Here is a 14,010-nt window from a genome sequence, read left to right as displayed (position 1 = left end):
TTTTTTATTTACTTTTACATATTGTTCAATTTTCTGTAAGTTGCTTTGGATAAAAGCGCCTGCTAAAATAATAATAATAATAATAATAATAATAATAATAAACTAACAATTCACAGCTAGTTTTCTACAGTACAGCGTTAAAACAAACCAAAAAAATAAACCTACATAAACTTTATGTATTTGTTTCCAGGCATTCAATCACACTTTCCTAAACAATATTTTACGAGTTGAAGAAAAGTCCCTTGACTAAAAAAATAACTGAAATTTCTGCATCATTACAGTAAATTACAGGATTTGGGAAACAACCTGTATATTACCACCACTAATTATTTTGAGAAACATCCCAGAACTGTGAACAGTACAAAACATAAGATAAATGTATAGGCAGGAGTTTCCTTTGGAAGAAAGCAGACATACTGGCTACACTATACTGTAACAGCTAGACATAGAAAGCAGTGAGCTCTTGAAATGTAAAGCACAACATTAATCCTAGGCATTTTAACTGTTGTAAATACTACCTGTGGTAATTCATTTGAAGATCAAAAAACAGTAAACATTTAAATCAGTGGTGGGATAAATGTGAGAACTATGTGTGGTTTCATTCACCAACTAGACATTCGTATTGAACAAGACTCCTCAGGGAAGTAGCGTTTTCACTTATCATGCAATTAAAACAAATTATCACTGTAAGAGATGTAATATTCTTGGCTGATAGTAAAAATAAATACGACAATCTGGTGCACGTTTGGTTGATACTGCAGTCACAATTTCTTTTAACAATGGATAGGAAATAAATGCTTCACACTTTATGAATCAATTTAACCTTACAACCCACAAACAGCAGCTACCACAGCTAAAGTTAATTACCATCACACAGTAATATCTGTAAAATTGCATAAAACATAGTTAAAAAAAAAAAACACATGCCCAGAGGGAAACAACTACATCCGCTAATGAATATACAACAGCCACCTTAAAGCATATATACTACAAAACCTGTTACAGTAACTCGTGAACAGTTTAGCAGAGGCTGTCTATTTAAAGATTTTTTTTTTATCTTTTTAAAAAGTAACCCTTTACATACTTAGTCAAACTAAACTTGTTTTTACCTCTTCCCTTAAAATTCCCTAGATTGTGTTCCTCAAATGTGGTGTTTGCTGTTTGTACTATCATTATCCTTTTCTTGTGTGTGGATAACTTATTTTATCCTTCCTCTATACACACGGGATTCCACCACAGATTTTACTTAACAAATTAGGAAAAATAACAAAAAAAAAAAAAAATGTATTCCTGTTTCTGGTTCTATGAAGAGCCCTTTCCAACTCCAAACTTGCTAACACTGTATAATCTAAAAATCGCTCAGCCATTTGCCACGCTAAAAACTCAACGTATCAAAATAACTATACTTTGTAATTGACTGGTGAAAACCTCTGTAATCTTTCATTTCAGTCACACGCATCAGCAAATCCCACCTTGCAAAAATACATTTGAGGTGCTCTCATGCTGCAGAAAAGAGAACCCCATCTTTCTCTGCTACCGAACCGAAGCTAGGACAGCTGTGCCTTGTAGATGTGTGTTGAAATCGGACAGGATCCAGTGTCACCCAATCTGTAACAACAGGCCAACTGAAGACCCAGGCTACTGACAGACATCTGCCTGTGTGCCGTGTGCAGCATTGGTTTCAGCACTGCACCTTGCAGATTCTTGGTTCTTTTGATCAGCCCCTGAATCGCTCAGTTTAAGAGTCTCAATTGCTTTCCAAAGCTTCTCGTTTTCTTTCATCAGATCATTACACTACAGGAGAAAGAGAATTGCAGATCATGATCACAGGGTCAAAAGGCAGCGCATACATAAAAACAGAACAGCTATACAGAAATACATATATATACCTGCTTCTGTAACACCTGAATCATTTCTTCCTGACTTCTTACAGTGTCTTTCAACTGCAAACACAAAGTCAAATGAGACTGACATTCAGATTGGAAAACAATTGCAAAACCACAAGCACAGAACAGTACTGAAATAAATGGTTTGATGCTAAAAGCCTGATACTGAAAAGCTGCGGAATGTACTTTAAAAAGTAATGCACAATCCACTTTTTTAAAATGATTCAAGTTGACCTTACCAGAGACACTTCACTGATCTCCCTCTTCAGATTCTGCAGCTCAGCACCGATTTGGGCATTTTCCTGCTGTAATTTCTGCTGCTGCGTCTCCCACTGAGACGTGCTGCACATCTTGCATGTGGCTGGCTCCTCACCGACGCCATTCACCTTCTCTGAACCCACACCAGCAGTCTGCAGAGGAAATTGAAAGTCTACATAAATCATATTGCATGCATGCGCTCTTGATGCAATTTGGTGTTAGGAACACAGGCTGATCTATGAGTCTACCCTAACTTGACCTACTACCCTGTCTGTTACTTTGGGCATGTCTTGTGGGAAGGTTTTGAGGCCAGGGGTGACACATTGATTTGAGTATTACACATGAAACATCCCTCTGGAAAGTGGTACTTAGGTCTCCAGAATGAAGAAAACCCAGTGCTTAGGCATGTACCACACCCTGGAGTAGCAGTGTAGTCAGGTGTATAATATTGCCTGAGAAGGTGCAGTGGTTTGGAACTCATTACCAGGAGTTCTTTCTCTGCCAGTGGTTCTGCTGCAGCCTTCAGTCCCTGCAGCTCATCGTAAGGGAGTGTAGCCTTCTCAGGCCCGGAGACTGACAAATCCATTGGAGAGAAGCCCTCTGCATTCTTGGGCATCGGGATGAACTCTGCATCTTCAAGCTCCTATACAGGACGGAATACAAACAAATTGAAAAACACAAAAAAAAAAAGAAGTCACGAGAAGACCAAATACTAAATAAAACCACTGCAATAAATTAAAAAGCAAGCATTTTTTTGCTGAATCCTGCTTGTGCCAAATTTTGGTAGGGCTGGATTTCACAATTCCTTACTGCTTTTTTATTTTTTTTTTTTTTTTTTTTTTTTTTTTTTTACAAACCCTGAGCAGCCAGTCAGGACATGAGCTCTCAGTCATGTTGGCAAGAAAGTCTGTGGGGGTCTCCATCCTGCGCACCCCTGCGTCTGCCTCCACTGTGCCCCCCGAACCTCTGTGCTGATCCAGGGGCTCCAAGTCAGGCTCACTGTCCATCTCCACTTCTGTTGTTGAGCCCTGGCCAACTGTATTGAAGAAAAAGATTTCAGTATAATGCATTGGCCTTGTAGTGAACAGCCATTGTTTTTAGTGTCCTAAAACCACTATGGTCTGAACATAAACCATAAATGTTCATACTATAATTGGCATCAAGAAGCTTTACTTACCAATGCCTATGGACACCCCACTACTGTTTGAACGGATCGTTTTTGAATTCAGAACCTTCTCTGAAAAACAAAGTAGACAAAGTATCAGTTTAAATACTTTACATGTGCAAGCTGCAAGACTCTCTTGTAAATAGCTCAATTTGCAGGCAACAACTTCACTCACCAACTATAAGGATTGTGTGCCAGCCACGGCAAGACAGGTCTGGAACGTGGTGCAAGGTGCCAAAAATCGGACGGGGAAGGGCCGGACAAACTTCTGAGCCGTACCCTTTAGCCGGTGGCATTCCCAGACGACCATTCCCAGCATTTCCCCAGGCGAAGATCTGATTATCTGCAGTGAGAGCAGAGCACACGCCATTCCTCATTCTTCTGTCGACATTCTTTGTAATACACACGTATAAAATGGTATGCTTTAGGAGCATTTCATTATTGTAGACTTGCAAATACTGCACGTCAATTTTAAAGTGGCACCCTTTCAATCTTTGCAAAACGTTTTACACAAATATTCTTCTTCGAAAATACCATTCCCCATTTCTCTTCTACTGTACCAGCGGCTGATGCAGCGCTCTGTCCTCAAGGATGGCGTTTTTTTTGTAAGGTGGTGTGTTTCTCTCACCCTTTGTTGCAGCCATGGTAAAGCCATCTCCACAGGACACCTTGGTGACTTCCTTGCCCCCAAAGGGACCCACCAGGAGGTTGACGTCCTGATGCTTTTTGTAATCTCTCACTCCCAGCTGTCCGTACTTATTACAGCCGAAGGTCAGCAGCCGGCCTCGTTCTGAAACCAGAGAGAGAGAGAGAAATGGATACAGAGCCATGTTCATTTACACCCCCCCACCTACCTCTCTGCTTGCCAACATTAGCTGGTGGTGGTTTCAGGAACTGGTAAATGACAGTAGTGGAAGATACATGTCTGTCATATTGCTGATGATGACATAATTCACACTATTTCCATTTCTGTGTTCCTCATGAACTCTTCCAAAATGAATGAGATAAATCTAAACAACCTTACCATCAATAGCAGCAGTGTGGGTCTTGCCTGGAGCGATGGATCGGATTTTGAATCTGGCGAGTTGTTTCACTAGAGTAAGGGAGGTGGTGTAGGGGATCTCCTGGTAAACCTGGGGAAGGAAACATGCATGACTGATGCATGGTTAACTGCTGCAGATATGAGATGAAGGCAATTACATTTGTTTGTGGTACAAAATGTATTCTTTCAAACATTTTATCTGAACAAACAAAACGGAATTCAAAACACTAAAATCAGAGCAAGGTGTGTCTAATTTCAAAATAATAAAAGTGCCAGTGAATTTTAAATTCTTCTGAAAAAATGTGTGCATTTCTTGAGTGAGGTATGAGACATGTTTGGCATTCGGTATGCATTTCCATGTACCACTCCATGCATTACTGTATCATGGAATGCACTTGCACTGAACTTCAACTATATCTTAGAAGAGTTAGAGGACACTTCCAATCAGTGCTCCAGCATTGCTGAAGGAGGAAGCATGAATAGGACACACCACACTGTTTAGAAGAAACAAATCTTTCTCCTGCAAACACTCCTCAGTCAATGTTGAAAAAAAGTTATTTTGCTTTTCAGTTAGTAAAAGCTAATACAAAGTGTACTTACGTATAATGTGTGAATAAAAAAAAACTATCAGTAAATATTTTGAAAATGCAGCGCAGGTAAAGTAGTGTGCTTGTTGCAATGGGGTTCTGTAATACTTCCAGGGTGTTGTGTGGCCAGGTAAACTCCATGGCATACCTCAGCAGAGTGGTTCATGATCCCAGAGATGCTCTGGTTCAGACCCAGTTTGTTCAACTCGTTGTTCCCACATGCCAGCACCTTCCCCGATTGAGTCAAGAAAAAAGTCCCGTCTGCGCCACAGTGCACTGAGGAAATGCTTAAACTCTTGGGCACATCCACCTAAAGCAAGGAAGAGAGACAAATCAGGAGTAACAGACCCAACACAAACTAAATATCACACACTGGAATTAACAATGAAAGCACTTTGGAAATCCCTGACAGTCTGTTACTGCACTTGAAAAAGCAGGCTTTCCAATTAGAGATCTTAAACACTGCTAGTGAAACCGTCACACTGAGCCTCTTACCTGCTGAGGAGTAGCCCAATCATCTTCTGAATCCAGTCCGAGGCGACCTTGAGGAAAACAGAGCAAGCTACATCAACCACTGAACAATGTCTTCGTGTCAGCTCATCAGCAATTCACACTTATCAAATATGCATCTTTCCAAATCCTTTTCACCGAACGCCTCACCATCGCCCTAACACAATTGCCTTCAGTTTTACATCTGCAGAAATCAGTTTAAGGCCGGAAGTTGAGTTTACTGCAAACAAACTTTAGCTGGAGAGGGTAATGTTGTCCTGTTATGAACGAGACGACCGCACTGCAGTTCAAGGCGCTTGGAGGAATCTGTGAAGATGAGCACACTAACCATGCTCCCCGCAGCCCCAGGAGTAAACATCCTTGTCCTGGGTCAGAGCCACCACATGGTTGTCCCCACAAGACAATTGCTCCACTGGGATGGACAGGAAGAAGTCCAGCAGAACCGGCTCCCGGACCTCCGACCCATGCTGGTTGTCCACTCCGATGCATCCGTAGTAGTCTGAGCCAAACATGTACACCTGGTCTTCATCTAGAGGAGAATCAAGGAAATAAATAAGACCCCAATTTACCTGTAAAGATGGCGTCACAATCAGAGATGAACAGGGCAGCGACCCTGCTTTAGTGCTTTAAGACTGGCAAAACACACCCACACAAACATAAATTCCTGCTTCCTGACGCATGCCCACTCACCAGTGATGCAGGCAGTGAAATCGGCCCCACAGGCCACCTGTCGGATCGCTTTCCCCTGCAGCCTTTCCACTCTCTTCGGCTGGCGGTAGGAGGCCTGGTCTCCATGGCCCAGCTGTCCGACCATCTTCGTACCACCCTGCACATTCTGCAGTCACACAGCAAACACACAGTAAATTATTGTACAATTAAACAAAAACAAAAAAAATCTCTTTTGCACCACATAAAAGATTTTTAGCTTCATTAACTTAAAATAAAACTGTAAATAAGAATATTCTGCCATGCAAATCTGGCAGTAATTGTTTATTAATAGTCAGGGTTGGGCAAGTTGGATTCTCTTCTTTATGTGTAACTCCTCGATACCTTTGGTGTTTGTAATGCAAAAGAATGCGCTCTAATACTCACAGCCCAGGTGTAGAGCTCCTTTTCGACTGTCACCACGGCAAAGTGAGTCTCTCCAGCACACACCTGCTGGGCGCTGCAGCCCCCCTTGAAGGCATCCTGCTTCTGGGGTGTGAATTTCCCTCCCCCCCAGAAATAAACCTCGCTGGAGCGCGACGTTACCACGGCGATGGAGGTCTCATTCGCTGTACTCAGCCTGGAGGGAAAGGCACAGCCATCTTGTTAGCCCTTCTTTGATGACTGGGAAAGGCATCGGGTTCAAATCCTCAAGTTGGCTATTCTGTTTAGCTCTTCGTCCTTCTAGTGAACGGTTTAGAATGGTCATTTGCCATTTTGTTAACTTTAATGAGCGAGCGGAGAGTCAGGGTTTCAGAATAAGCAAACAAACAACTCAGTAAAATAAAATATACCTTGGTCGTTTATTAGGTCCATTGAGCAGAGAAACCTTATCTTCCAACGCTCTGGAAAAGTCAAAGGAACACAAGGAGTTCGTTTAGTTTTCAATGAAGCAAAAAAGAACCATTTACACCCTACATTCCTGAGAGAGACATTCATTATTTGGAGAGAAATACACATTTAGAGGAGGAGAAGCACTTCCACTTTCAGCTACAGACATTTGAAATGGCAGCCCCCTCCAAACCTCAGCAAACTCACTGCCTGTGGTTGAGAATGATTGGCTGCTCCAGGATCTGCTCAGCTGTGGGTCTCTTCTCTGGGTCCTAAAACACAGAAACAAGTAATGACTTCTTATTATTACATGTGCTTTTATTATCAGAAAAACAAACACCATACAGACTTCTATCTTCAATTTTAAAGGGAACATAGTTAATGTGCTACATGTGCCATGCCATGGTTAACCCAATACAACACAGTGTTAAACACCATATAAACAAAGTTTGGTTTTCAGGTTTCTCTAGCGCCTCCCACATACAAGAGTTTTTTTCTTTTCTTTAAACATTACAATTAAAACACTCAATTGGGCTACATCTAGAAATACGGAAAGAAACTCAAATCTCACGACATTTCTTTTAGTATTTCTAAATCTGAACAGAGTTTGCTTGCCGTCTATTTACTACACCTTGCCAGAGCTACAGACCTTTCCTTTCCCAGACCTGATTTCGAATCCAGACAGGGGCAAAAGAAGATCGACTTCTTGGACTCTCAGCCCAGAGACGACAACCGGCAGTGAAATTCCAATCAATGCAGAAACTAAATGTATGCAGGACTATAACCAGGCACACAATGGCTGCCATGTTTGCACAGTGATGTCTGTAAGAAACAAAGATCATTACACACCTGGTCAAGGCACTGGTGCACCAGATTAATCAAGCCAGCAGAGAACACGTCAGTATCTGCCTCCATGGTGCGGTTCCCCTGCACAATCTTCACACACAGGTTCAGAGGGTTCTGCATACAGACGGTATGGAAAGATTCGGCTTGTTTATCAGCAGCTCGGTGAAACCAAATAGAACAGCGTACATGCTTACGATTGCGCTAAACATTGTAGTAAAGGGAACATACCAAGTACAGAGAGGACATAAACTGGTTGAAAAGAAGTCATACCGTTGCATCAAACGTCCTCGTCAGCGTGAGAAGTTCAAACACAACACAGCCCACAGCCCAGATGTCTGACTTATAGTTATACTTCACACCCTGGCACAGCTCCGGAGACATGTAATAAGGGGTTCCTACACACTAGGAGGGAGAAGAGGTATTCAGAATAGGTTCACACTGTGTGCTCGCTTTAAAATGAACTTTCTAAAAAAGAACAGCATATAAATATGTGAATGTAAATAATGTATTAGTTTTAGTGTATACAAGACTGTCTGTTTAACATACTATATAGATTTTATATAAAAGGGTGATTAGAAAGTAAGTTTACCACATCAACGTACCATAACACTGATGTGGTAAACTTACTCTCTAATCACCCTGTATAATATATATATATATATATATATATATATATATATATATATATATATATATATATATATATATATATATATATATATATCAGTGGTTAGAAATCCTGGCCTGTGATTGGTTAAAACCTCATCTGAGCAAAAAATAGATTAAACTGTTGCCCTGACATCCTTACAGCACGGGTAATAGTCTGTCATGCGATTGGTTCACATCACTGTCAGTCCCGCCCATTTTCAAAGGAACACCCATCTCCCCTGCACTCACAACAAGAGAAAATGGCTGAACACCGATTCTGTGATTTAACACAAAATGAATTACAAAACATACTACAAAAGATGCACCAAACACTCAAACGGTGAACACTAAATATTTTCTGTTATTTATTTACTTATGCTGTATCAGCTATATTTAAACAAAATATTAAAGTCAATATATATTTACGAATGCTGTGTCAGCTATATTTAAACTAAATATATGAAGTCGTATTTACTATCCAACCTTGCGTCACTTGTTGTCTTGACTAATTCATATGTTAAATATGTACTGCGGACTCAGCCATAGCGGCTTTGGGCATTATAACCCCCTGTCGGTAACAACAGTCTTCTATAGCTCTCTTCTCCAGTCCATATTTACTATTTAGATATATGTGTATATGTGTGTGTGTGTGTGTGTGTGTGTATATATATATATATATATATATATATATATATATATATATATATATATATATATATATATATATATATATATATATATATATATATATATATATATATATATATATATAATAACTTTAAGAGATTTATAGGGTCACTCAAACAGTTAAGCAAAGAGTCCAGTGAGCTCTTTTCTGTCTCTCCTCCAAAATTCTGCCTGATGTTTATCCAGGTTTTGGTTCTATAAATAATTAAACGAAGTAGAACAAATTGAAAGAGGAAAATGCTATTGCTTTGTATCATACTTTTCTTTTACAATCCATCAAAGCTAGAAACCTGCTTTATAGCTTAAACAGACAGCAAAATAACAGTATTCTTTTTTTTCTAAGCTTAAGCTGCAGGAAAAAAAGGAAATTAGCTTACAGACACATCCCATAACTCATGCCTTGAGAAACAAAGCCTGCACGGCCAAAAATAGCTTGAAGACAAACAAAGGCCTCTGTCACAGCTGCTCACTGGGACCCCAATAGACACTTACTAACTCAGCAGGCGAGGCTCGTTACAGTGTCTGGTTTGAAAAATGGCTTCTTGGCAGCTTTCTAAATTGCAGTTCAGGTGTTAGATCAAGTGATAAGCCTCAATCCAACTCCTAGATAGATAAAGATTAACCCCTCCTCTCCTCACCATCCTAATACTGCAAAACAGCCACTGTTAACAACCATTGAACAGGTATCAGAGTCAAACCTGGGGCCTCCTGTGTACTTGTCTAGCTCTTTGTAGACTTGCTCCTTGATACCTGGGACAGGGTTAAACAGAATCGACAGCCGTGATAAACAGGCAGCAGCGGTACTCACAGTCTCCGCCATGGAGTATTGGGAACCCAGCTGCTTGGCAAGTCCATAATCTCCCAGCTTAATCAGGTTTGCTTTGGTGAGGAAAATATTCAGCGTCTTTATATCCCTTCAAAACAGAACCAAGTGTCAAATATTGCCTACACTGCAGTAATAACGAGGTCCCTGGCTCACTTTGGTGACACAGACAGAACGGTCATTTTATAGGAAACCACACACACAAAACGAACCATGCAGGGGAACCTTTCTGAGAAACGAAGATGTATTGTAGATACAGCTTCAGGTGAAACACACTTCAAAATCCTTTTTCATTGGCTAGAATGCATCATTGCCCTCACCCAAAATAATGTGCACACCCTAGTTTGGTTCACAGATGTGTCCCCGGCACGGAAATAAAGAGCGACATGAATACAGCAGCTCACAAGCAGGATGCTTTACTTTACCTGTGAAGAATGCCAGCTTTGTGTATGTGAGCCACAGCAGATGCTATCTGGTAAAAGTACCAAATCATAGTCTGCAAAGAAAGGAGAAGGCATCGAAAACACACAAAGTTAAAACACAAATGCATCCCCAAATAAGGACAGAACATTTAGAGCCGTTTCCCTCTGAAGAGAATGGCAAGAACTGCGGGGTTTAATGAAACAGAGCACTTTACCTCTTCTGTGAAGAGCTTCCCTTTCTGTTGGTTAATTAAATCATGAAGATTTCCACCTGAAATAAAGATAGCATTTCTTAAAGCACCAAGTGAAGGATAGGAATTATACATCTTTACACAAATAAAGCAGTTTACCATTCATTTCTAAATAATACTAGATTTCAGTACAATATCCATTTTAGTTTATGACATTTAACATATAGAGTACAAAAATATACATGTTACAAAAAAAAAAGATGACAAAAGATCTAATATAGGCAGATTAAAACCTTCAGTACAGTTTGCAAAACAGTTGCTTTTCATCCAGCCTCTGCCAGGTCGATATACAAGGCCCAAGTAAAGCTGCTATACCTCCCAGAGTTCTAGGAATTCCCAAGATTCACCATTGCACTACTGTGCAGTACAGCCATTCATCTCAGGAAGACGACAAAATGTGTTTCCTTTTACCCAGACCTCAAACAAGGACTGGCCCACTGCTCACCGTTACAGTATTCAAGCTCAATCAGCAAGGTGTTCTTATCCAAGAAGTGGTTGTAGTAGGCTATGATGTTATCATGCTGCAGAACAGACAGGATAACAATCTCGTTCATGGCATCCCTTCGCTGCTTCTCGGAAAGGCTGTTCAAATCCACTTCCTTCCACACTACCAATGAGTTATCCTGCAAATACATGGAATTCCAGATCAGACGTGTGTGCTTTTCTGTGCCAATACTGTCACAGTCATGCTAGCACATTTCAATACCCTAACTTCTACAACTTTATACAGTGCTGTCAAGCCAGGGGAAAGGTTAATATTGCACCTGGCTAGGCCAATTAAAATCTAACCATGCGGCAAAGGCACACTGTATATTATTTAATTAAATACCTGGAAGGGCCAGGTCTTTTTATGCTAACTTCCTGCAGGATGTAAAATGTAAGGTGCTTGAAAGTGGTTAATGTTGGGCAAAACCATTGCACCTACAATGCAAGCACTACATACAGGTATACACATCGCGATACATTACCTGTTAAACCATTATGCAAATGTATATACATCTCAACCACAAGCAGCGCTTGAAGGGTAAAAACAGAAGTCGTGACTTGTATTGCCTCTGTGTGCCAGCGGGAGCTGAAGAATTCCAACATGTTTGTACATGCTGCAACGTTGTAAATAATACATTGCAAAGAAATGCCACCATCAACTGGAATCAAATGCTGCTGAATAAATACATCTGGGTAAATTACTTCATTGACGCCCCCCTGCAGTAGCTTTATTATGCACACGTGTTGTAAACGATCAAGCCACCTGTTAGCAACTAACAGTATAGCAACCAACATGAGCCCTGTCTCTTTGTGTTTACCTCCGATCTTCTGTACAGCGTGGCTTCTCCGAATGCGCCACGTCCCAGGATTCGAATCGGGATGTAATGTAACTTCTCTTGCTCCCCACTAAAACTCCCAGAACCAGATCTAGGCCCGGTTCCATCCAATTCACTCCCAAAATCCGAGTTCAGCGAGTCATAATGTCTTTCATAGCCTTCTAAGGTCATTTTGTTCCAAGTCGCAGCAGATTTTATACTGTATTTCTAATTTGCAGTTTTAAATATATAACCAACTCTCTTCTAACAAATACCTACCATATACGTACTAGCGCAAGACCTTCAAATTAAATTGTGCTCTGCTTGTGACAAGTATTACTAGCAACGACACACAATACAATGCAAACAAGGCAGCTGGCTGGCTATTTATTTATTTTGTTTATGTTATTTGTTTTAATTACTAAAACTGGTATTAAATATCCTTTAACCGCATGCACTTTCTAAATGTGATTAACACAAACCCGTAGGTTGTTCTTGTTTAGAGTTTCAAGCTGTCAAATCGATGACTGCTGTATACTTAACTGACTCTAAATTACTTTCTGCAAGTGACTAACCCCGACCTGACTCCCTGACGCTTAGTTTTTCATCAGCCTTCGAACCGAAATATTTATGGCTGTCGTCCGCGGTTTAGAATTGCGATTCGGATAGTTGTTCTGTATTTTCCCGCAGTAATTTTATACATGCAAAGTTTATATTAAAGCGAACTTTTACAGTCAGAGCCTTCTTCTCCGTGCCTCCATCTTACAGTGCTGCTAAAAAGACCCGGAAATACTTCCTCTGCCAATGTCATGAATTAAAAAAAACAAAAAAAAAAAACAGTAAGAGGCACTGGGTACAAACCACAGAACAGCCGCTGTTTAAAGATCACTTTGTGTAATATAGACTCAGGCAAAGTTTGTTTATTTAAAAAGGTTGAAAGTCACTTATATTTAAAGTTAAAGACAATGTAAAATGTAGAAAACATTGTTTTGGTATTTTGCAACGGTTTTATACAATTAAATTAGTCTATATTCCTTTGGAAATACTGCATCGCACTACAAAACTGGTTTGTCTCGCACAATATTATTTTAAAACATTTCAACAGCGATACGGGTTTTTAGTGTTTTGCATGGTGTCAAACGAGTGAACAGCGACCCCTGCTGGTAATTGTTTTTTACTGCATATTTTAATTTGGATGTTTTACGTTGCTAACTTGAGGTGGCAGTAGAAATGCGAACATGGCAGTGCGTAAGAAGGGTTTGCGTACCGGCAAATCTGCTTTAAATTATAGTAGCCTTAATAAGATTTTAGTGTATTTTTTAATAACATAGTTTTTATAAATAATTCTATGTATTATATTCTTTTTTAAAAAAATAAAAAAGCAGGCTGGCCCAAAGAAAACAGACTAATTATTTATTTAAATGTAGATTATTAATTCAAATTAAATTCTGATTATTCTTTTTTTAAATGTTATTTTTAAAAAAAGAAACCAAAAAGACTGAGTCTCACTGTATTACTCAGGCTGCACTGCAGTGTCTATTCACAGGCGCGATCCCACTACTGAGCGGCACGGGGGCTTTGACCTGCTCCGTTTCCGACCTGGGCCGGTGCACCCCTCCTTAGGCGACCTGGTGGTTCCGAGCTCCCTCGGGAGCACCATATCGATACCGAGCTTAGTGCGGACACCCGATCGACATAGTCCACTGCAGCTCAGAACCCCTGAGCTCAAGCAATCCGCCAGCCTCAGCCTCCCAGTAACTTGGATTATAGGCGCACGCCACCGCGCCCGGCGAGAGCAGAAGCTTGTTCGAAAGCTTTTCAGCATACAGTGCTGGTGACGTCACATTCTATTAGCTATCTCGATTGCCACCCAGCGACCGCAAGTAGACAATTATTTTTTTCAAATTTTTAAATGAATGAACAATTTTCTCTTTATCACTCACTGCCCTACTACATCAAGCAGCATTCGATTGAATACCCCTTTCTATCAAAATGTAATAAAACCTTTTTATTTTGTAATAATTTTGCATTTAATTCAGAGACAAGTT

The 14,010-nt window shown here is 40.3% G+C and overlaps 1 protein-coding gene across 1 annotated transcript; it reads right to left on the bottom strand.

Annotated features, from left to right (window-relative positions):
- Positions 1–74: 74 nt before the first annotated feature.
- Positions 75–12,729, bottom strand: LOC121330201 (serine/threonine-protein kinase Nek9-like). Its single transcript, XM_041276543.1, has 23 exons — positions 11,966–12,729; positions 11,107–11,284; positions 10,626–10,681; positions 10,414–10,484; positions 9,974–10,079; positions 8,101–8,232; positions 7,834–7,944; positions 7,192–7,256; positions 6,948–6,998; positions 6,541–6,733; positions 6,139–6,283; positions 5,777–5,977; positions 5,434–5,480; positions 5,087–5,248; positions 4,334–4,442; positions 3,938–4,099; positions 3,485–3,652; positions 3,322–3,381; positions 3,002–3,180; positions 2,629–2,787; positions 2,126–2,296; positions 1,890–1,943; positions 75–1,794 (listed from the first exon to the last, which is right to left on the bottom strand). The coding sequence occupies exons 1-23, from the start codon at positions 12,152–12,154 to the stop codon at positions 1,639–1,641; spliced, it is 2,925 nt and encodes a 974-aa protein (XP_041132477.1). The 5' UTR covers positions 12,155–12,729; the 3' UTR covers positions 75–1,638.
- Positions 12,730–14,010: the final 1,281 nt, after the last annotated feature.

Source organism: Polyodon spathula, chromosome 17 (genome assembly GCF_017654505.1).
Source record: "Polyodon spathula isolate WHYD16114869_AA chromosome 17, ASM1765450v1, whole genome shotgun sequence".
In the NCBI taxonomy this organism is placed as follows: Eukaryota; Metazoa; Chordata; class Actinopteri; order Acipenseriformes; family Polyodontidae; genus Polyodon; species Polyodon spathula.
Note: the sequence above shows the minus strand (reverse complement) of the source record. Positions and strands in the feature narration are given on the sequence as shown.